A 24,673-nucleotide genomic window follows, 5' to 3' on the forward strand; every position below is an offset into this window, starting at 1 on the left:
AAAGCCCAAGTACTCCAGAACATAGTCAGAGACCGGTTAAAGCCAAAAGGAGTGTCAGTGCATCAATGCACTCGTGTATTAGGAAAGATGGTGACGGCCTACGAGGCCATTCCATTCGGCAGGTTCCATGCAAAGACTTTTCAGTGGGACCTTCTGGACAAAGGGTCAGGGTCCCACCTGCACATGCATCGGAAGATTGCCCTGTCCCCCTGGGCCAGGGTCTATCTCCTGTGGGGGCTCCAGAGTCCTCACCTTCTAGAGGGTCGCAGTTTCGGCATTCAAGATTGGGTTCTTGTGACCACGGACGCGAGCCTCCGAGGATGGGGAGCAGTCACACAGGGAATCAATTTTCAGAGAATTAGGTCAAGCCAAGAGGCTTGTCTACACATCAAGGTGCTGGAATTGAGGGCCATTTACAACTGCCTCAAACAGGCGGAGAATCTTCTCCGCAATCCTACCTGTTCTGATACGGTCAGACAACGTCACAGCTGTGGCGCATGTAAACCGCCAGGGCGGGACAAGGAGCAGAGCAGCAATGGCAGAAGCCACCAGGATTCTTCGCTGGGCGGATAATCATGTAAGCGCTCTGTCAGCGGTCTTCATTCCAGGAGTGGATGACTGGGAAGCAGATTTCCTCAGCAGACACGTTCTCCATCCAGGAGAGTAGGGACTTCATCAGGAAGTTTTTGCAGAGGTGACAAGTCGTTGGGGACTTCCCCAAATAGACATGATGGCGTCACGCCTCAACAGGAAGATTCGGACGTATTGTTCCAGGTCGAGGGACCCTCAGGCAGCGGCGGGGGACGCCCTGGTGACGCCGTGGGTGTTTTCAGTCGGTCTATGTGTTCCCTCCACTTCCTCTCATCTCAAAATATTGAGAATCATAAGATGAACAGGAGTGCAGACAATACTCATTGTTCCAGATTGGCCTCGAAGGGATCTTCAGGGACGGCTCCCAAAAGATGCGTGGCCTCTTCCTCTCAGGGAGGACCTGCTTCTACAGGGGCCCTGCATGTTCCAAGACTTACCGCGGTTACATTTGACGGCATGGCGGTTGAACACCAAATCCTAGCTAAAAAGGGTGTTCCAGAGGAGGTCATCCCTACTCTTATTAAAGCTAGAAAAGATGTTACGGCGAAACACTGTCACCGTATCTGGAGAAAATATGTGTTTTGGTGTGAAGCCAAGGATGCTCCTACTGAGGGTTTCCAACTAGGATGTGTTTCTCCATTTTCTACAGTCAGGTGTGGATATTGGCCTATAGTTAGGCTCCATTAAGGTGCAGTTCTCTGCCTTTTCCATATTCTTTCAGAAGGAATTGGCTTCTCTCACAGAAGTCCAGACTTTTGTAGAAGGAGTGTTGCACATCCAACCTCCTTTTGTGCCCCCAGTGGGCACCATGGGGCCTTAACGTGGTGTTACGGTTCCTTGAGTCATACTGGTTTGAACCGCTTTAAACGGTTGAATTGAAGTTTCTCGCTTGGAAAGGGCTCTTGCTATTGGCCTTGGCATCTGCGAGGCGGGTGTCCGAATTGACGGACTTGTAGTGCAAGTGCCTCTATCTGATTTTCCATGCGGATCTAGCGGAGTTGAGAACTCGTCCTCAATTTCTGCCTAAAGTGGTTTCGTCATTTCATATGGACCAACCTTTTGTGGTGCCTGTGGCTACGTGGGTCTTGGGGAATTCCAAGTCCCTTGATGTAGTCAGGGCCTTAATGATTCATTTAGCTAGAACGGCTAGGGTTAGGAAAACAGAGGCACTGTTTGTCCTGTATGCAGCCAACAAGTTTGGCACTCCTGCATCTAAGCAGACCTTTGCTCGCTGGATCTGTAACACGATTCAGCAGGATCATTCTACGGCTGGATTGCCGGTACAAAATTCAGTAAAGGCCCATTCCACTAGGAAGGTGGGCTCTTCTTGGGCGGCTGCCCGAGGCATCTCAGCATTACAGCTTTGCCGAGCAGCTACTTGGTCGGGGTCAAACACTTTTGCTCAGTTCTACAAGTTTGATACCCTGGCTGATGAGGACCTTGTGTTTGCTCAGTCGGTGCTGCAGAGTCATCCGCACTCTCCCGCCCGTTCTGGAGCTTTGGTATAAACCCCATGGTCCTTACGGAGTCCCCAGCATCCTCTAGGACGTAAGAGAAAATAAGATTTTAAACCTACCGGTAAATCTTTTTCTCCTAGTCCGTAGAGGATGCTGGGCGCCCGTCCCAGTGCAGAATTTTTCTGCAAGACTTGTATATAGTTATTGCATACTGAAGGGTTAAGTTACAGTTTAGATCGGCCTCTGGCTGGTGCGCTTTTGTTCATGCTGTTAACTGGTTATTGTATACCACGTTGTACAGTGTGTATGGTGTGGGCTGGTGTGTATCTCGCCCTTAGATAACAAAATCCTTTTCCTCGTACTGTCAGTCTCCTCTGGGCACAGTCCTAACTGAGGTCTGGAGGAGGGGCATAGAGGGAGGAGCCATTGCACACCCATTCTAAAGCTTTACAGTGCCCATGTCTCCTGCGGAGCCGTCTATACCCCATGGTCCTTATGGAGTCCCCAGCATCCGCTACGGACTAGGAGAAAAAGATTTACCGGTAGGTTTAAAATCTTATTTTTTTTTTATTTCATTTTTTTTTTTTTTTTGGGTTATCGGTGCTACAGGGGGCACAGTACAGGGGGCACAGCTACAGGGGGCATAACTGACCATGCCCCTCCGAAGCCATGTCCCTATTTTTTCGCCCTGGGCGCCGCAAGGCCTAGATCCGGCCCTGGTGCCATGCAAGCCACCCATTGCAGAAGCCAGGAAATCTCTGTGCAACCATGGAGATTCCTGAATTTTTCCCTCCTCCTAAATGGCGGTGACACGCCTCTGTTTGGAAAAATGGATGCCATCGCTGCCCCCTCCCTGCCCCCTAACGGCATCAGACTGTCAATCACGCCAAGTCTGATGCTGGGCTGTGTCCTGTGTCGCAGGAACTGTTTGTGCACCAGCAGAATGGGTCCGGCACGTGTGCAAAGTATCGACAATCAGTACTTTACTGCGCAGGCCGCACCTCCATACACGGCTGAATCGGGCCCTGTGTAGACTACAAAAAAGCTTGCTGGCGTGTAATGATGCAAATACGCAGAGAAATGGAACGCCATGCAGGGAATATTTGTAGATAAATTGCATTACTGAGACTCGTGTGTTCATCGTAAACTTCGTCATAAACAATTAAAACAAATTTTCCTTTTTTGTTGTCTTGTGCTGACTGAGATCTTTGATCATTTTGCTGCCGCCTGCGTTGAAAATTTCCTTTTACTTTTTTCAGCTAACTTTGGACCTAATAACAAGAAATAGATTTTCTGAGTGCTTGCAGGATATTACCTGTAATCACACCGCAGGATCTTTGTACTACAGATGATTACTGTAATGTTATTCCATGTTCCTAGCATTATATATAGTACTGCAGGGATATCTGAGGTCATTGAGACGATCGGTGCTGGTCTGTAAAGGTAAAAAAACAGAACTGCTTTTATTGCAGAGATGTCACCGGTTCATAGGAACAGACGGACTATGGGGCATTTCCCTTAGCATAAGGGGGGTCATTCAGACCTGATCGCTGCTGTGCGTTTTCACACAGCCGGCGATCAGGCACAAACTGCGCATGCACCGCAATGCGCAGGTGCATCGCACGGGTACAAAGCGGATCGCCGCTCAGCGTCGAGCTTGTGCAATGGATCCGTTCGCACGGGCGATCGCAAGGAGATTGACAGGAAGAAGGCGTTAGTGGGTGTCAACTGACCTTTTTCTGGGAGTGTCTGGGAAAAAACGCAGGCGTGTCACTGTCCATGCGTTTGCAGGGGTGGGTTCCTGACGTCAATTCCGGTCCCGGACAGGCTGATGTGATCGCAGAGGCTGAGTAAATCCTGGGCTAGCTCTGCTATACATGCGATCGTACACTTGGAAAACCGAAAATACACTCCCCCTGTAGGCGGCGACTATCTGATCGCAGCAGTGCAAAAATCGCCTGCTAGCGATCAGGTTTGAATTAGGCCCAAGGTCAAATATATGATTGCAAGTTCAGTACATATGGAACACACAATATTTCCAAAACTTCACACATTTACTTTCACAACAACACATAAGACTGCGTCATGTTATAGCCAATAAACATTCAGCCACAGTGGTAAAACATGGAGGCTATAACAGAAATATGGGATTCAGAAGTGCGTCGATTGTTTAAAGTTGGAGGCTCCGGAACCTCTGCTTCCTCTGTGCCAAAATTCTGGAACAGATTCCACTTCTGTAATCAAAAGGCTCGTCCTGTCATCAGCCGCCGCCGCCTTTTTGCGCATAGGCTCTTTCTCAAGACAGTAAATAGGATGGGGACCCCTTACAGTCTGAGGGGCAGATGTGTTAAGACTTTGAGAATTATAAAATGGAGAGAGATAAAGTACCAACCAATCAGCTCCTAACTGCCGTGTTACATGCTGTGTTTGAAAAATTACAGGAGCTGATTGGTCTATATTTACTAAGCCTTGAGGACAGATCAAGAGGAGAGAGATAAAGTCCCAACCAACCAGCTCCTAACTGTCATTTTTCAAACACAGCCTATAACATGACAGTTGGGAGCTGATTGCCTGGTACTTTACATCTCTCCACTTTATCTCCAAGGATTAGTAAATAGACCCCTTTATCTCTGTCCACTTTCTCTCTCCAAGGATTAGGCTTAGTACATCTCCCCCATTGTATGAGGTGATCATTTTCTCACTATTGTAATAAGCATTTGAGCTGCAGACATCGGGGCTCCTGCAGAGTCGGCTTTGTGGATGTGTCGCGTGTGCGTTGACACGGCGTATTTATGCCGGTTTCCAGACAGAACTTTTGTGCTATTGATTTGGTGTAAGTGTGCACTACTGATGGTGACAGTTGTGAGGTAAAGTGTACCGACAGGGGTGGTCCGGCCACAAAGGTGCGTGCCAGTGAATGTACGCAACGTGGGAGCAATTACGGCCACCGTGCGCTCATATCTACATCTGCACCATAGTAGGCTGCAAACACAGACGTGCAGTTCTGTGGGTGGGTTTAAAAGTACCTAGACCTAAGACAAGTAAAGTTACACAGACAGGAATACCGTAGGGACACCAGTGAGTTACATGTACGTCTAGTCACGTCAGTCAATGTTCAGGAGTTCAGCATGCGGACCGCTTGAGGAAAGAAACTTCTGAGGCTTCTGGTGGACCCGGCGGGGACAGCCCTGTAACGCCTGCCTGAAGGAAGCAAGTTAAACATGCCGTGGCCGGGGTGTAGCTGGTACTCTACTATCTTCGTTGCCCGGTTTTTAGCTCTAGACAGGTGCAGGTCCTGGACTGAGGGAAGTTCGGCCCCGATCTTCTCTGCGGTTCTGACCACCTTTTGGAGCCTGCATCTGTCCCTCGCGCTGGCGGAGCTGTACCATACCAGTATCAAGGAGCACAGTACCGACTCCACAATCACGGAGTAGAAGAAGAGCAGAAGCTTCTGTGGGATGTTGAACTTCCTTAGTTGCCTGAGGAAGAACAATCTCTGCTGCGCTTTCCCGACAATGGCATCAGCGTTGGACCCCCATTTAGGATACCGGGAGATTGTGGTCCCTAGCGAGATTGAGTCCACTAGCGATACCACACTGTCAGCAATCGTTAGCGGAGGGGCACTAGATGACTTCTTCCTGAAGTCCACTATCATCTCAACAGTTTTGAGGTGGTTGAGCTCAAGGTTGTTGTGACTCACCAGTCCCCACACAGCTCCTGCCTAGTCTGGGGGACAGAGACCAGTAGCCACCAGCAGCTGTCTGGAGGGGTGTGGGCATGGCCTGTGCATGGCGTGGAAGGGGCAAGCACAGGTCCCCACCCCTCCGTTGGCACACAGTATATATAATTTATAAAGCAGCTGAGCCGGTTGTCTGCCTTCTCCTCGTCCTTATCTGCAGCCCCAACACTGACCCTTGCTCCTCTCAGTCACCGCATTTCTCACCCCACACAGGGTCTCTCGCCTTCCTACCGTACTGATTCACCTTCTTTTTCCCCTTCGGTAAGTGGCCACCACACGTGTCCCCGGTGCCTCTGCTCTGAGTTGGACCGTCTGGTGGTTCCTGCATCAGTTTCCTGGTTACTGGTGGGGAGTGTAAAATATGGTAGAGGATGGGGGTGCAGAGTATATAGGTGCAGTACATGAAGGAAGGGGGGGGGGGGGGGGATGAACGGAGCTCTGTCGTGCGCCCTCCGGTGGTTGCCAGTGGAACTACAGAGGTGAGAACCAGCGTTAGCCTTTTATATGTACAGATGTGTGTGTCTGTGTAGAGAGCTGAGTGTATAACAAAATATTATGTTCACACTCTTGTTGCTTTTTGGTAAATCTTAAAAGGATTTGACAATTAAGTTCTCTAAACTTGATACCACCTGACCAAATGTTCTGCCTATTTCTAAATAGCCCGATAATGAAGAGTGGATCCAACAAAAAAGCTTCAATTGCTTCACTTTTCGGTATAATCCAAAGTCAGTGTACGGTAAAGTGGCTCTGTTATGAGCTATCGGTGCATCATGGCTATTGAGTTTTAAATGCTTTTTTAATGTGTTGATCTGAGAATATAGAAAATAGATTTCCTTTTAGTATCCACTTACGCGCCTAAAGCAAGATGCGGTGTAAGCCTTAAATAATAACTCCAGCTATTACGGGAGGTATTTCGCTCCGTTCTGTATAAATGCTGGTCCCTTTACACCCATCACTTTATTTTTCTGATTTGCTTTTAGGCATAGAGCCACGCTCCCCTATCCTAGGACTAAATAATAATGCGCTATCACATAGGAAACGCTGCATTATCATGTACAGTAGGTAAACGCAGTGCGCTAATCTCCTTTTCTTTTCTTTTTTTGTTTGCTCCCCAATTAACCAGCTTTTTACTGCCTTAAAAACAATGACCTATTGATGGATAGCAGTACTATAAGTCTACTACACGGTGCTCTACATATTCATTCAAAAAGCCTGTGGCAACGTATCTAAGCATAGCCCTTCACCCGTTATATTCAGTATTTACGGGGAGATGTACTGAGCAGTGATAAAAGTGGAGAAGTGAGCCAGTGGCGAAGTCGCCCATGGCAACCAATCAGCTGCTCTGTATACTTTAATAGTATGCAAATTATAAATGTCACTTCAATGCTTATTGGTCGCCATGGGCAACTTCTCCACTGTTTTCACTGCTTAGTACATCCCCCCCCCCCCCCCCTAACTCACTGTAATCCCATAGTCTACATTAGGGCAGGACAAATCCCACCACAAGGCATTTGGCTTTGGCCTTTCAGGGTCAGTGCCGGATTAACAATAGGGCAGCAAGGGTAGGTTGTCCAGGGGCCCCCACACAGGTACATCACTAGCATGGGGGGCACAGTGGAACATCAGAAATGGGGTTTTTCTGTGGTATAATGTGAACTGGAGGCACTACATTCTGATAAACACATTTGTGGTGCTGGAACTATATACACATTACACTTACTTACAACACCAGCATATCATATTGGCAATTTTATTGGTGGGGGCCGTCACATGTCCCGGTTTGGGGAACAAGTGGATAAATGCCCCCATGAGCCTGTAGAAGTAGAGTTAAGTTGTGTTGGAAGGTTATAACGTTAAGCAATGCCACTGGGTGTTATTGTTGGTCCAACGTTCCAAACATCCAGTGGGTCCTCCAAATGTTCAGCAGCCCCATAATGTTCTCTACACCTGCCACTTGTCTGTGCCATGCTATAAAGTGTATTCACTGCCACCGTAGCATGCCCAGGGTAAGGGAGTGCAGTTGACCTTACAGAGTCTCATTAAGGTCTGGCAGACTATGATAAATGTGATTTCCCCTCCTGTTTGATAGAACTGTGACCGTTCTATATCGAAAGAAAACCTTTGAAGAAATGGGAATGATCGTCCTGGAGTTGGAAAGGTCTCCACTGTATGACCAAGATGGCCTCTCTAGGTAGGCGAGACTCTGTCTCTCTTGGTTGGGCATGGACTAGCTTACACTGCCCTCTATATGCAGGCAAATACAGGGTGGCCAAAATGAAATGTCCCGTATTCGGGGGGGTTATTCAGAGATGAACGCAGATCGCTGCGAACACAGCCGGACCTGCGTCCGCAATTTAATTGTGGATGCATCGGATCTAGGGTTGACCCCTGGCAGCGCAGCCTGACTGCGCTTTCAGACGTTCGGCAGCCATTTTTTTTTTCCAGGGCAGCTCTGCGTGATGTCACGCAGCCGTCCTGAAAACGGTCTCGACCCGCCTCCGTTTTGTGTGGCCCAACCGCCCCTCAAACGGCCTGAACTGTCAATCACATTGCGAAGGTGACAACACAAGCTGGGTACAACAAAGTGTCTGTCTGCTTAGAGTCTCGTGTCACAGCAACAAGCTGCATTCAGTGCTGCAACGCCACCCTGCAGCGTGACCAGACTCTGCGTGGAAGTGTAAATAATGTGATTGTTCTTTGGAAAGAAAAAAAATCTAAAATCTGAAGGATCTAAAGCGCTGATCTGATTTACAGACAGATAAAGACCAAACACAGCGCAGTTTATCTAATGACTATATAATTGCAGCCAAATGAACAAGCCACAGCAGTAAGTACAAATACTATGCAGCGTACCTAACATAAATCTTCATCGATGGCCCGGCGATATGCTATTAATATGTAAGTGGCCACAACAACAACAACAACAGAAATTGTGGAGGCTCGCCGGGCTTTGATCTGTAAAATGCCACAGGGACATGCTCTGGGAACAAAGCCATAATCATGAGAGGGAAATAATGACAGATTCAGAATAACAAGAAGATGACAGAAGAGCAGTGTGCGGATAGGAGACAGTGAAATGCATGACAATTTAATTAAAGTGCTTATAGGAATTGGACAATTATGCAAATTAATTTTTATGGTTGTATTTTGCAAAACAAGCTCCGTAATCACTCTACAGAGTCCCGGCGTGCGTTAGGAAAACACTGCACCAGGCCTACCTATCTCTCTTCCTGGCCTTGTGCATATTAATCGTACACAGGTGAGTAGAGATCTGGACACTCTAGAACAGGGAACTATTTTTACCAGTCATACCTCTCCCTTCATGTTCACGATATGTAATTTGTCAGGGGCTGTGTGTGACTGGGCTGAATATTATCAATTAAATATCTGATGTGTTTCTTCAATGCTGTGGATGGGACAAACCTCTGTGATGTACTGACTTCAGCCTAAATGTTGTGATTGGTTTATACTTTATACACAAAGGCTGAGATAGTGATATCAAAGCTGCTTAACTGATCGTAGTTTCAGCTTTTTGACCTTATATCCAATCACATGACACTGTACTAAACTTGTGCGGTGTGGTTTTAGCGGTCACATGGCTCTATTGTGATGGAATGGCAGGTTAACATTGACCAACGTGGTTTACTCCCAACTTGTATTTATATATATGTATTTATTTATATATATATATATATATATATATATATATATATATATATGTGTGTGTATAAAATTTATTTTGTTAGAATTTATTCTTGCCTCTCTTCTTCCCACTGTGCGGACGCAGAAGAAAATCTGTGCCTCTGGCAGCAAACCTTTCCGTGAGTTCAGTGCTTTTGGAGTCTTAGAGAATACTAAATAATGCATTATGGGTCAAACATTTTAAAAGGATTAAAGAGTTAAGTTAATATTCGACAAGATGAAAGCAGCTTTAGCGGCGTTCCCTGGCAGCCTCCTGGCTGGCGACTTAACCGTATCATGCGCAGGCAACCCCACCGGGAAAGTATTCATTTTCTACCATTTAATAGATTGCCTTCAGGAACTCTGTTGGTGTACAATGGGAAATTGTACCTGCCAAGGCCCCTAATAGTTGTGTCCATTCGAATCACCGGTCTGACCAATCAAATAGAGGGGAGAAAAATATACTTTGTATCTGAGAGATTTGCTATGGCGTGCCTATATAGTCCATATATTCTCTTATCATGGAGGTTATAGTAAATCTGTAATTTGGGCAGCAGCTATGTGTAAGCTTTAGTGACTGCCAACAGTGGGTTCATTTATACTATCCATGAACATATAGCTTAAATGAGTACAGCACAACGTTGTTATAATGTAATATGAGCAAACAGCAGTTTATTGATTACCAAGAGGTATTGAACAATGTGTGTATATATATATATATATATATATATATATATTATATATATATTATATAGAGAGAGAGAGAAGTGGGATGGGGATACCAAGCGACCACTGGTGTTGATATAATAAAGATAAGACTATTTCAGCTTAAAAATAATCACATCATAGTTTTATTAAGGGTAAAAAGTTACATAAAAATCGCTAAAAAGGTAAATAGACCATAAAACAATGGTTTTAAATAGAACAAATGTATAAGTATAAGAATGGAGGTGTATTTTATCTTTCAAAGTGTTGGAGGTCACAGTAGCGGATCCCCAACGCGTTTCGTCCAAAGACTTTTTGCAATTTTGTAGCAGCTTACCACTGCTATTTACTTGAGGGATAGCTGATATCCCCATACCATAGGGAGTGTTGAATAATTTTATAGAATTCAAAAAAGAAAAATTGTAAAAAAACATTTTTTATACTAAGGGGTGCATTACAAGTGGCGCTGAACTTCACTATTTGTCAGGGGGAAAAAATATATATATTTTCAATGTAGTTTATGGCACTCGCTGTTCTGTAGCAGCGGCCGGGGTTCCTTCCTCACAGCATAACTACAGATGATGTAGTGCACCTGTGCATGCAAAGGACCAGGCGGAACTCCTCGGACTTCACAAAATAGGTAGATGTGTATTCAAATAAAGTGCATAGTGCAGTGTCACCAACGTTTCACCACCACTAGGGTGTTCTTTTTCAAGGCGCTATGCTATTCTATTGGTTCTTTGCATGCGCAGGAGTACTGTGCAAAAGGTACCCCAGGGAACCCATCATCTGTATAGATACAGATTATTAGTATATACTTAGCTAAGATTTAGACTTCAACACTCCCTGGTGCCCCTTCTGTCCTGATCAGACCCCCAGATTGAAGAGTGTGGACAATAGAACACACCCAGTCACAAAAGGCCAAGATGTGTCGCCCGTCACAACCTTTTATCCTTCTTGAAATTAAGGGGGACATTTACTAAGCAGTGATAAGAGCGGAGAAGTGAGCCAGTGGAGAAGTTGCCCATGGCAACCAATCAGCACTGAAGTAACATCTATTATTTGCATACTATAAAATGATACAGAGCTGCTGATTGGTTGATGGGGAAATTTCTCCACTGGCTCACTTCTCCGCTCTTATCACTGCTTAGTAAATGTCCCTCTATGAGCAGTGTCTCCCCAGAAATGTGTGCACACTATATAACACCCGTACATTGATGCTGTACTGTATTAGCGGCAGGGGGCAGTATTACTCTGTTTATGATTCTAGCTAAATAATATATTAAATCCATCTATTTACCTGGTCTGAAGGCCACTGTGTTATGACTTAAGGCCAATACCGTCCCATCTGCACACGTCAGTCTGAACAGAACCCATAGGAACAGACAAAATGTCCTGCACATCCTATAACACACAAACATGCTGCCTTAAACTGACCATAAATGTGGGACAAGGGTCACGCGAACTGTAATATTAACCCCACAGTTTACACTGCGGCGCTAGGAAAAGAAATAAAATGTATATGTATACATATGGTGGTGTAATGGTTAGCATTACTGCCTAACAGCACTGAGGTCATGGGTTCCATTCCCACCATGGCTCTAACTGTGTGGAGTTTGTATATTCTCCCCGTACTTGCGTGAGTTTCCTCCGGGTACTCCGGTTTCCTCCCACGATCCAAAAATATACTGGTAGGTTAATCTGATCCCAACAAAATTAACCCTAGTGTGACTGCAGGGGCGTTTTAAGAGAGGAGGCCTGTGTGCAGCCTTCTGCTTCAGGGGCCCCCTCCTCTCTGACCGAGGCACAGCAGTTAATACTTACCTCTCCTGGGTCCCCCGGCGGTGCCATCCTTCTCCGCAGCGGCAATAGAGTCTGAGACCAGACTCTATTGCGCATGCGCAAACCTCCGGGAACACGGCACAGCGCCCATTTTCCCGAAGATTTTGCTACTGCGCATGCGCAAAACTCCAGAAAAATGGCCGCCATGCCATCTTTCTGGGGTTTTCAGCAGGTGCAATAGAGTTTGTTCCCCCTATTGTTCAAACTCTATTGCGCTGCCGAAAAAGGGATGGCTTCGACGGGGGACTTCAGAGAGGTAAGTATTAAGCAAATGGGTGCAGTGTGTGCGGGGTGGGGGCCCGTGTGTCTCGCACACACTGCACCCATTTTAGAAACCCAATGTGTGACTGTGTCTGTGTGTACATGTGGTAGGGAATATAGGGGGACATTTACTAAGCAGTGATAAGAGCGGAGATGTGAGCCAGTTGGGAAGTTGCCCCATCAACCAAACAGCAGCTCTGTATCATTTTTATAGTATGCACATTATAGATGTTACTTCAGTGCTGATTGGTTGCCATGGGCAACTTCTCCACTGGCTCACTTCTCCGCTCTTATCACTGATTAGTAAATGTCCCCCATAGATTGTAAGCTCCACTGGGGCAGGGACTGATGTGAATGGCCAAATATTCTCTGTAAAGCGCTGCGGAATATGTGTGCGCTATATAAGTAACTGATAATATACAGTATATATACTGTATATTATATGACAGAAAATATTTCTAACAAAATAAAATTTGCTTTGGAGCGCAAATACATCCTGCAGACCAAAGACTGTATAAAGTGAAGTATGTACGTACGTCTGTTCAATGCTGGAGTGAAGCAGAGATAGGATGAGCTAGGAAAATGTGTGAGAAGTACATGAATATATACCCCCCTCCTCCCCCACCCAAAAGAATAGCATAAAGGTAAGTGTTTCTTTTTTGATAAATTAAATACTAAGATGCTATAAAATTATTACTGTTTTTTGTTGTTTTTTTAATGATGACTTTTTGGAGTAGATTTACTGCAATTTCTAAAAAGGAAAAGTGGAGGAGAGTGTTGAATATTTTCAACGTTTGTTTCTGTAGCAATAGCAAAAGTTTGTTCATGGCGCTGTCGGTTATATATGGCCTCGGAACACCCCTGCAGCACGTTCTGGTATATCACTGTTTTTCAACCACGGTGCCGTGGCACACTAGTGTGCCCTGAGCAGTCTCCAGGTGTGCCGCCATAGAAGCAGAGCCAGGCCCGTCAGTGTTTTGCCGTTACGGAGGCCCTGGAATGATCAATACTGGTGGGTTTAGTGGTTGCAGAGACAGTTCTAATTTTGGGCCCGGGCAGTGTTGGGCTCTTCTGGCTTTCTCAGATGTGGCTCAGGCGTTACCTATGGAGAAGCTGCGACATGACATCCTAGGACACGCAACTGCACCACGCATCACCATTATATCTGAGTGTGCCTTGGCAATATTTAGATCTTGTTCAGTGTAAAAGGTTGAAAATCTCTGTGGTATATTATAAGGGTAATAAATAGGAAGCTGTTGTGGGTGAGTTATGCTCCGTTTGTGATTCAGTTTCAAGCTATGAATTGGGGAAGATTAAACTTTGTATATACTGTAGTCTCTTCAAAATGACTATTAGCTGGAGGCCACTTCTCGGTTCTTCGCTATGAAGGCGACATAACGGCGTCCTATAATGACTACTTTTCATTAATAAAGTGAATAACTTGGTAAGAATATGTGAGACCGCCAATGATGATTGCAGCTCTGTGGCAGCATACAATGTCTCATAGCGTGTGTGTCTCCATTATACTGTATTTCCAGAGCAATGACGCAAGGCATACAGACCGATGACACAGGCACCCGGCCGGCCGTCTCCAGGAAAACCAAAGACAAACAGAAAAAAAAACCTGCTCTGGAGTTGGAAGCGAAAGCCGCTGAGGAGGAGGAAAATGAGACTGAGAAATCATCTGGGAAAAATAAGAAACACAAAGGGAAGAATGGAAACAATGAGAAAAAAGACGGCGACAACCAAGGGAAAACGAAGAAAGGGATTGAGAGAAGAAACAAAGTAAGTGGATTTGTGCAGAAAAGCCACAATAAACTTTTCACCCTTACTGACTTTAAGATGCCTCTGTAGCCAGACAATGTTTTCTATGGCCAGATGTGCAAGACACAATGACTGTGTATTATATAATAGGATAAGCTGAGGATGGATGTAAGGTTTTCCCGATTTAGAAGTGATGGGGGTGGGGTGGTATCTGTCCTTTCTATTGCGGTGTAAGGTTATTAGTACGGTGACACTACTTCAAGAATACTTTATTTGGCTCTAGGTGGTTTTATTTTATTTTTTTAAACTGTTGAGCTAACGTTAGGGCCGTACAATGTAGAAAATGTGATTGAAGAAGTAGATTTTATTTTATTTAATGTATGGTCTTTAGGTATAATAACCCACACCAACTTCAAAGCGCAGTTCAGTCTCCAGTAATATTAAATGTTAGGTTAGTCACGGGTCTATTTATCAAGGCTAAAACTACTTCTGCATGGATCAGGTAACTTTATATATCAGGTCTATTAAACAAAAGCCTAATACAGCAGTCATCCTGTATGTCTCCTGCCTTAGGAAAAACGAATACAGAATACTACAATCCCTACAATGGGTGCAGCATGTGTGGTTCACTCGGGCCCATGGGTCAAGTTGGGGCCCTTGCCATACGCCCAGCTCCCAGAACAGACCCCATATTGCCAAAATCTTTGAATACACTATTTACCTGTGAGTGGGTATCTGGCCTGATTGCTGTGTTTTCTGAATGTATGGTAGATACTTATATTGCTATATTCCTATTCCAGACAAACAAACGCCATGCATTCAAAGCAAAGGGTGACGCATCCAGGTAAGTCACGTCCTGTCCTTACAATTTTAATCTCTCACGCACTGCTATACTAAGTCAGGATTTCTTCTTTGGGGTCCATGGGATCCACAGGGTTAGCCTTGGGTATAATCTGGTGAAGACCAGGACTGGCACTAAACCAAAAAGCTTTGTGAGGCTCCCAAGATGCGATGGGCTCCTCTGCCTTCATACCGTGCCCCCGTGCTCAGGCACATCAGATTTTGCTGCATTAGATCCTATTGGCTGGTAAATGTGTGCCCACGTATTCCGGTGACTATAGATTGGCATAAAAGGTACATGGCTTTGTCATTGTCATCTCTACTATGAGCTGTCCTGCTAACATAAGACGCAATTTATGATTGTATGATTGCCAGAGAGGGACTTCTGCATCTTACAATCTGATTGGACAATTAGATTGGCTTTGATCTGTTATGGAACTGTGCAGTAAGGTTGGGAGGTTGCACAATACTGTTTAATTAGAACTGCAGGAACTAAATGTATCTGATCGGATGCATTGCAAAATGATGCTTTAGCTGAGGCGGCATTGTAGCCTGAGCGGGAAATATGATTTACACGATAGCCAAAAACATGCCCCTCATGCAGTCCTGCTCCGTCTCGCCACATGCTTCCATACAGTGAGTGGCTATCAGCACTCTGATTGGTGGATGGCTAGATCCATCCACCAATCAGCATGCTAACTGCCATTCACTGTCTAACTTCAGGCTGGGAGGCAGGTAGAGAATGCCTCACTCTGATTGGTGGATGGCTCTAGCAAACCACCAATCAGCATGCGGACAGTCATTTACTGTCTGACTGAGATGCTCTGTGTGCCCACCACCCGCTTCTGCTCTAAGGCTCCTAGAATTGTGGGGTCTTGGGCAGCTGCCCAGCGTTCGTATACGTTACGATGGCCTTGTCACCGCAGAGGTCTAAATAGATCCCAAAATATTTAGTGAACGCTGAGAAAACCCTTGTGCTTTGCAGCACACCCCTCCTCCCTCCATATATGTGCATACATAGAAATATAGTGTGCCTTGCATTAACAGCCAATGTACTGCAGCTGTCACACACGTGTCACACATCACGCATGACATCATCTCTATGTAATGTTACAGGTTAAATGCAGCTACACAATATAAGAGGCCCACTGATGGTTTTGTATTGCACTTACAGTACAGTACTTAGATCTTTTTTATCCCCATTAGTGTCAAAATGGAGACTGAAGATGAAGACTTTGTACCGGTGAAAAAGCCAGAAAAACAAGCCAAAAAGAGGGCGAGACAGAGGGCGGCTGATGAAGATGACTTCAAGTAGGTGTGATCCTGATGAGTTACCTGCAGTCCTCCCTACGGAGCCGCTCTTCCATGTGGGGTTGTCAGGACTGTTTCAGATACGTCAATGAATCCTAATATATGGTGTAGCGGGACTGGCGTCGGCAGTGAGGTCACCGATGCTTTTCCTCAGCTGTTGCTAATACAGGGGCGGATCCAGAAGAAGAAAATAGGGGGGGCACCATGGAAGGGGCAAGTACATTTGCGTGCGGCTTCGGTGCATGGTGCAGTGTGCAGGGGGCAGCGTTTGAGGGACAGGGGGCAGCGTGTGAGGGTCAAGGTGCAGGGGGCAGTGTGTGAGGTGCTGGGTACAGGGGGCAGTGTGTGAGGGGCAGCGTAATAATGCCCACAGTATTAGCACCCCGTAATACACATAATGCCCACCACAGTAGCGCTTCTTATACAATGCCCACAGTTGTAGCGCTCAATATGCAATGTCCATTGTACTGATAGTGCCCCTTATATAGACCCCATAGTAGTGGTGCCCCTTATGCAATGCCCGTATTGCCCCCAGTAGTAATGTTGCCTGTAGTAATACCCCCAGTCATTTAGCACCCTAGTAGTTATGCCCCCAGTGGTAATGCCCCTGCAGTTATGACCCCAGTAGTTTACCCCCCCCCCCTTTAGTTTAGCCTCCCAGTAGTAATGCCCCCAGTAGTTTGCCTGCTTGTAGTTTAGCCACCAGTAGTAATGCCCCCCTGTAGTTTGCCCCATTGTAGTTTAGCCCCTGTAGTTATGCCCCCCTTGTAGTTTAGCCCCCAGTAGTTATCCCCCAGTAGTTTGGCCCCTGTAGTTATCCCCCAGTAGTTTGGCCCCTGTAGTTATGCCCCCAGTAGTTTGGCCTCCCTGTAGTTTAGCCCCCAAGTAGTAATGCCCCTGTAATTACGCCACCAGTAGTAATGCCCCTGTAGTTACGTCGCCAGTAGTAATGCCCCTGTAGTTACGCCGCCAGTAGTAATGCCCTCCTGCAGTATGCCCCCAGTAGTTAGCCCTTTGTAGTTTGCCCCCTTGTAGCTTACCCCCAGTAGTTTGCCCCCTTGTAGTTGGCCCCAGTAATAATGCCCCCCAGTAATAATGTCCCCCAGTAGTTTGCCCCCAGTAGATGCCTCCCAGTAATAATGGCCCCCAGTAGTTTGCCCCCAGTAGATGCCTCCCAGTACAAATGTCCCCTAGTAGCTGCCCCCAGTAGTAATGCCCCAATAGATGACCCCCCCAGTAGTGATGCCCCCCAGTAATAATGCCCCCAGTAGTAATGCCACCCCAGCAGTAATGCCCCTTGTTGAGGCCCCCCCAGTAGTAATGCCCCCCCGTAATTTGCCCCCAGTCGATGCCCCCGCTGCACTAAGAAAGATAAAAAAACTACATACTTACCGAGCCCCGTTCCCGCTTCCAGACCTCCTCCTGGCGTCCTATCCTCAGCACTATGAGAGAGACGTCATGACTGACGTCTCTCCCATAGCGCACGCCGCACAGTGACAGCGCCGGAAGCCGGAGCTCAGTACTGAGCTCCTGCCTCCGGCTGCCGCTGTGCAGGGAGACGGGCGCCCGCTGGTAAAACAATCTCAGCGGGCGCCCGTCATCTCCCTGTGCGGCGGGGACGGATGGACGGAGGGAGAACGGCCACAAATGACAGGGGGGGCACGGGCCCGAGTGCCCCCCCCCCCCCTGGATCCGCCACTGTTGCTATAATTGTGAATGGGTGGACCCAATTTCCACTGCTGCAATAACCTGGATTGTCGCTGGGTCTATCCGGGTTGTGGCTCAGTGTAAAAGGGCCCTTGCAAATGAATCAGGGTTGAGAGACCAGGGGATCCAATCCTGGTAGCTACCAGGGTAAGGGTGCAGTGTAAACGGGGCAATCTGGGTTATGCGTAAAAGCTGCTGATTGGCTGTGTATGCAGGTCCGCCTCAAGGGGAGTGTCTGTGAGTGACGTGCCAGGCAGACACTGGTTCAGTGTAAACAGGGTCTGACTCAGGTGGGAAACCTGGGTCAGACCTGAGTTTTTGGTGGATAAGTGGTGGAAATATTCTTCATAGACAAAACATTAAACTGATTTGTAGCCTATTTAACATTTGAATAGGAACTGATCCAGAAATATTGGGTTACACTAATGTAGCTTTGGCGTGGTCTGTTAGGTTAGTTGCAGTTTCAGTAAATCGTTTTATTAGCCATTATCAACATAAGACAGCAGATACCCCACTAAGCTTGTTCCGGCAGGAAATCACACCCGAGGAATAGCCGGTTTGATCCATGGCTTTACAACAGGGCTAGGCAACGTGTGGAACTCCAGCTACTGTGTAACTAAACATCCCAGCGTGCCCAGGCATAGCTTTGCTGTTAGAGCATACTGGGATGTGTCGTGCTAGTGTGTGTCGTGATTTACGTTGTCGCAGGCTAGCTACATCGGTCTCAGCCGCCACATAGAGGGCCAATGCCCAGTTATACAGACTGAACATGTAACATTGGTCTGTGTTCCAAATAGTGATGAGCGGGTTTGGTTCCTCGGGATCCGAACCCCCCCAAACTTCACCCATTTTACACGGTTCCAAGGCAGACTCGAATCTTCCCGCCTTGCTCGGTTAACCCGAGCGCGCCCGAATGTCATCATCCCGCTGTCTGATTCTCGCGAGATTCGTATTCTATATAAGGAGCCGTGCGTCGCCGCCATTTTCACTCGTGCTTTGGCGATGATAGCGAGAGGACGTGGCTGCGTTCTCAGTTTCTGTGCTCAGTGTGCTGCAAATATCTGTGCTCAGTGTGCTGCAAATATCTGTGCTCAGTGTGCTGCAAATATCTACGTTCTCTGCCTGAAAAACGCTCCATATCTGTGCTGCATTGTAGTATAAAGTAGGACAGTGCAGAATTTTGCTGTGACCACCAGTGTGTATATATATATATATATATATATATATATATATATATATATATATATATATAGCAGTACGGTACAGTAGTCCATTGCTCTACCTCTGTGTCGTCAAGTATACTATGCATCCATACCTGTGCTGCATTTTAGTTGTGCGCAGTATATAGTAGGAGGACAGTGCAGAATTTTGCTGACCACCAGTATATATATATATAGCAGTACGGTACAGTAGTCCACTGCTCTACCTCTGTGTCGTCAAGTATACTACAAAAGTTCAGTAAAATGACCCAAAAATCCAAAGCGTCTGATGAGAAGCGTAAACTTGCCAATATGCCATTTACAACACGGAGTGGCAAGGAACGGCTGAGGCCCTGGCCTATGTTCATGGCTAGTGGTTCAGATTCACACGAGGATGGAAGTACTCATCTTCTCGCTAGAAAACTGCAGTGCCACTCCTAGATGGGCCAGGTGTTTGTGTCGGCCACTTGGGTCGCTTAGCTTAGCCATCCAGCGACCTCGGTGCAAATTTTAGGACTAAAAATAATATTGTGAGGTGTTCAGAATAGACTGGAAATGAGTGGAAATTATGGTTATTGAGGTTAATAATACTATGGAATCAAAATGACCCCCAAATTCTATGATTTAAGCTGTTTTTGAGGGTTTTTTGTAAAAAAACACCCGAATCCAAAACACACCTGAATCCGCCAAAAAAATTTCAGGGAGGTTTTGCCAAAACGCGTCCGAATCCAAAACACGGCCGCGGAACTGAATCCAAAACCAAAACCCAAAAAATTTCCGGTGCACATCACTAGTTCTAAACTGCCCCTGCCCCCAGCCCCCTCCCAACAGGCTTGAGTAATTAGTACCTGCCCCCCCCCCCCCCCCCCCTCCTCTGCACAACTGCTCCAGTGGCCATTGAGTGGGTGGGGGCAGAATTGCATTGTTGGTCCTTAGCCTCAGGTTCGGTCACCTCTTTTGGCTAGTCTCTGGTAAGTACATAACATATAATGAGGTATATAAAGTAGAGTGTTTTTAACTACTCATTTTACACAGTTGGTGTATGTGACCTTTCAGCAGAGGTTTTTCAGTACAATAGAATCTGCAGTCTTAAGGATAAAAGACGTATCTTGTGAAATCGCTGAGAACACACACAGCGTACAGGATTACTGCTATAATAGCAGCATATAATAATGTGAAACTCAAAGAGAGGAAACAGGTGTCGCAGTGCCACACACAGCAAATCAATTGTAATCTAACTTGGACGTTCTGTTTTAGAGAAACTCTGTTGTCAGACTGGAAAGTGGTTGGATGCAATTGAACAACACCCTGATTGCAAATTACCCTGTACATTCATCATCTTACCGTAACAATATTACAGGGCCGTTAATCCATTTCATGCTGCCTGTTAAGGCCATATTGTACATGAGCGAATATTGGATATTACTGTCAGAATAATAGCGCATATTAAATTCCTCTGCAGGTCGAAGAAGAAAATAAAGATTGAGAAAGATGAAGAGCAACCAAGAAAGAAGACGACGAGCAAGCTGGATGGGAAGGTATGGGACACGTCTTACTGAGATTTACATTAAAAAAATAAAGGTTAGTAGCTACCGATGTGTCCACCTCTCACACATTGTGGCTTCAGTTGCGCCAAGCAGCCCCTCTCGGTGCACCACGTCCCAGGTGACTCTCTTACGCCGAGAGGCGGCATCTTTCATGCTCAGAATGTGCGTCTTATTTGCAGAAAGTAAACTAATGCGAGCGACATAACTGCATTGCTAGAATGCACGGATCAATTTGCCGTGCATCAATTGTATATCTGTGTGTGATGGAGTCTGAATCTGCGTACAAAGTGCTACTATGCAGCAGAAGCGGCTTTTTTCTCACGCCAAGTCCCATTGTGCTTCATCTGTGACGTTGTATGTGTCTTGCAGTAGCGGATCTTGCCACGGGCAAGCAGGACTTTTGCCCGGGACGCCGCCATCCGGAGGGCACCGCACCATGGCAAGATCCGCAACTGTGCCCCCCCCCCCCCCCCCCCCACCCGCTGGTCCCCCGCTGTGAAGGGAACCAGACGCTACGCGTCTAGTTTCCCTTCGTGGAGTGGACCTTTGCTGTGCAGTGCTCGATGACGTAATTGCGCACTGCAGAGCATTGTTGCACAGGCGCTAGGGGTCATAATTGACCTCTAGTGTCTATGCATCCTTCCGAGGAGAGGAGCGACGCCGGCGGAGGTCTGCAGCGGTCTGGATCAGGAGCGAGGATGTAAGTATATTATTTTTATAGTATTTTCTTCTTCTCTTTCAGCGGCGCTACGTAACTGACCACGCCCCCGTATTAAGCCACGCCCCTGACATTTTGCCCGTGGCGCCACAAGGGCAAGAACAGGCCCTGGTGTCTTGTTCAGTGCCGGAATGCTGCAGGTTGCGGTTTTGTCTGTGCAGGCTGTCTACTCAGTCTTCCAGGTTTAATTTAGTGGTGGCAATGTCCCTAGTTGAGGGGATATAGGAGTATTGAATAAGAAAGTACGTTTGAGTTCCCAAATTCCTTTAGCTTTCAGAATGTATGGCAAATGGTGCCAGGCATGTGACCTATGGTAGTGGTGATCAAGGCTGCCCGTGGACTGCTGTGCCAACCCCTACAACCACAGTCTTAGTGTGCTGGCTCTATGATTCTTTAACTTTAACAGAGTAAACAAACAAAGTGTCCTCAAAGCTTTAATTGTCCACATAATGAGTGATTGTATGTGTGTCATACTTGCCTACTTTTGAAAACTAGTTTAAGGGAGATTGTAGGCGTAAGCAGAATGCAGCATGTCATGCTCCACCCAAAAGGCGTCTCTAGCTCCACCTATGGGCATATCTATTGCCAGTAAGGGGTGGGTCCTTCTGTGGCAGGTGTTCACTCCAGTGAATATAGGGAAGTAATGTTTTGATTGTTCTCTCTCACCCAAAATGGCTGCCTCCCAGTGGTGCAAATAGAAAAAATATCTTATAGGTAATGTGTGCACGCGGCGAAGGCCAAAAAATGGGTGTGGCCAATTGCCACATGGGGCGTGGCCAATGAAAATGGGGGTGTGATACACATGTGGGGGGCCAGATACACATATGCCCCCACAGTGCCAGATACGCCCCCACTGTGCCAGATATACTCCTACAGTGCCAGATGCACAAATGCCCCATGGTGCCAGATGCACAAATGCCCCCAGTAGTGCCAGATGCACAAATGCCCCCAGTAGTGCCATATATGCTCCCACAGTGCACGATACACATTGCCCCACAATGCCAGATACACATATGCCCCCACAGTGCCAGAAACACATATGCCCCCACAGTGCCAGCTATGCCCCCACAGTGCCAGCTATGCCCCCACAGGGTCAGCTATGCCCCCACAGGGTCAGCTATGCCCCCACAGGGTCAGCTATGCCCCCACAGGGTCAGCTATGCCCTCCAGATATGTAGGTAAATTGACCGCATCCCGCGTGAATGTGTGTGCGTTATAGGCAATTTAGATTGTAAGCTCCACTGGGGCAGGGACTGATTTGAATGGGCAAATATTCTTTGTAAAGACCTGTGGAATGTGCATGCGCTATATAAATAACTGGTGATAATAATAAAATAGAAATAAAACCGCATTTAAAATGTAAACATTATATTGGTCTACACAAACATTGAAAAGCAATTTGACATCAAATGGATGCAAGGGGCGACATAACAAACCATGTTTATGGATATCCATGCTCGAAGACAGTCCGTGACATCACATCAGTGCTAAAATAACAAAACTATTAGGTCACCTGTGCTCAAGCAGTGCTATACTTGAAACATGGATTTTCAGGGGACAGCAGATAAATCTAGCTTTTACAACAGATCTGCTAACACATGACAAGCCTAAACAATGACTTAGAGCATCCCTATCCTAACCCTCACCCTAAACATTATCCCTAATAACCCTAACCCTAATATCTAAACCCACATTGCTAAAGCTAAACCAACCCTAATTTCCTATCCCTAATACCCTAACACCTAACCTAAACCCCCCAACTAACCCTAATACCCTATCCCCATCCCCCAAACTACCCTATTACAAACCACTAAACCACCCTTAATGCTCTAACCCTAAAGGGCAGACTGGTTCGGCCATTTAGTTCTTAACTGCTGTCAAATTCTATGGGCGAGATTCAATTGCAGCGTGCTCCGGCAGCCACTAGATGGTACCCAACAGAGAAATTCAATTGTTGCTCCATTCGGGCGCTATGGCTGCTGGTGCCTGCATTCCATCTCGCACCTCTGAGGGGTGGCAAGCTGATATGCGCAAAAAGTGCAAACAGCACTTTTCGCGCCCGCGCCCAGCACTTTGGTCAAGTTCAGCTGCTTTACGGTGCTAAACCCGATCTCTATGGGCGCGATCGGTGCAAAAAAAATAAATAAATTTTATTGCGCCCTGTGATCTCCCGTCACTTTAAACAGGAGATCTGGCGAGCAAAACAATTGAATTCTATAGTACAAAGAGCAGCGTACCACAGAGCAGGTTTGTGTATGGGTACCAGAGGATACTTTAACAATGACACTGTCCCTATAACTCTGACCCTATACTATAACACTGACACGATCCATATAACACTGACACTATACTATAACATGGACTATCCCTATAACTCTGACCTTATTCTATAATACTGCCACTATCCCTGTAACGCTGACCCTCTCCATAGGTGTGCGCAGGGGGGGTTCCTGCTGTGCACAGGCACCCCCTAATGTCTGGCACCCCGATCTCACATGCCTGATGCAGCGATCACCGAGCAGGCAGATTACTGTCCCCTCTGCGCTGCACCCTGTCAGCGTCCTGCATTACTGACTGGACGCCTGGGTTAATAAAGGATGCCACCGCCCACCTGCCACATGCCCACATCTCTCCTTCTATGCTATGCCAACGCCAGCCATTGATGAGGAGCAGCATGCAGCCAGCATTCCTCTTAGGAAGACATATTCAATACTGGCAGGCGGCCGGCAGCAGCATTGACACTTCACTCGTTTTTCCAGCAGCAGCAGTAAGTAGTCTGCTACTGTCAGTGTCAGTGAGTGATTGACTTGTAAGTAAGCTGCTGCAGCTTGCAGGGGAAAGAGAGGGGGAGCCAGACCAGGCTTAGGAAGAGCAGTGTAATTGCAGTGAGTGCCATCAGGGGTGTTTGTTTGGTGCACACCACAACATCTGACAATGTATCTGCTTTATTAGGATTGGTACAAGGGTGGATATTTTATTTTGTGTTGACGTCAATAGATGGTGCTAGACACGCCCAAAAGGCTTTGCTAGACACACCCCTCCGACGGTGCACCCCCTAATAAAATGTGCTGCGCACGCCTATGACCCTCTCCCTGTAACGCTGACCCTCTCCCTGTAATGCTGACCCTCTCCCTGTAATACTTACCCAATACTATAACGCTGACCCTATACCTATAAAGCTGACCCTATAACACTGACACTATATCTATATCACTGACACTATCACTGTAAACCTATTCTATAACACTTACCCTATCCCTATAACGCTGACCCTTCTCCTATAACACTGATCCTATCCCTATAAGGCAGAC

At 46.7% G+C, this 24,673-nt stretch overlaps 1 protein-coding gene across 5 annotated transcripts in view; it reads left to right on the forward strand.

Annotated features, from left to right (window-relative positions):
• Positions 1–24,673, forward strand: part of LOC134969794 (DNA topoisomerase 1-like) — a 202,797-nt gene that overhangs the window by 15,076 nt on the left and 163,048 nt on the right. For 4 of the 5 annotated variants that reach the window (XM_063945972.1, XM_063945969.1, XM_063945970.1 and 1 more), the window contains 4 exons: positions 13,815–14,061; positions 14,841–14,884; positions 16,087–16,191; positions 20,560–20,635. In XM_063945972.1, the coding sequence (XP_063802042.1) occupies positions 13,815–14,061; positions 14,841–14,884; positions 16,087–16,191; positions 20,560–20,635 (472 nt within the window). Of the gene's footprint in view, positions 1–13,814; positions 14,062–14,840; positions 14,885–16,086; positions 16,192–20,559; positions 20,636–24,673 lie in introns of those variants that run through there. The other variant, XM_063945973.1, reaches the window with a different exon arrangement.

The sequence above is a fragment of the Pseudophryne corroboree genome, chromosome 11 (genome assembly GCF_028390025.1).
Source record: "Pseudophryne corroboree isolate aPseCor3 chromosome 11, aPseCor3.hap2, whole genome shotgun sequence".
NCBI lineage: Eukaryota > Metazoa > Chordata > Amphibia > Anura > Myobatrachidae > Pseudophryne > Pseudophryne corroboree.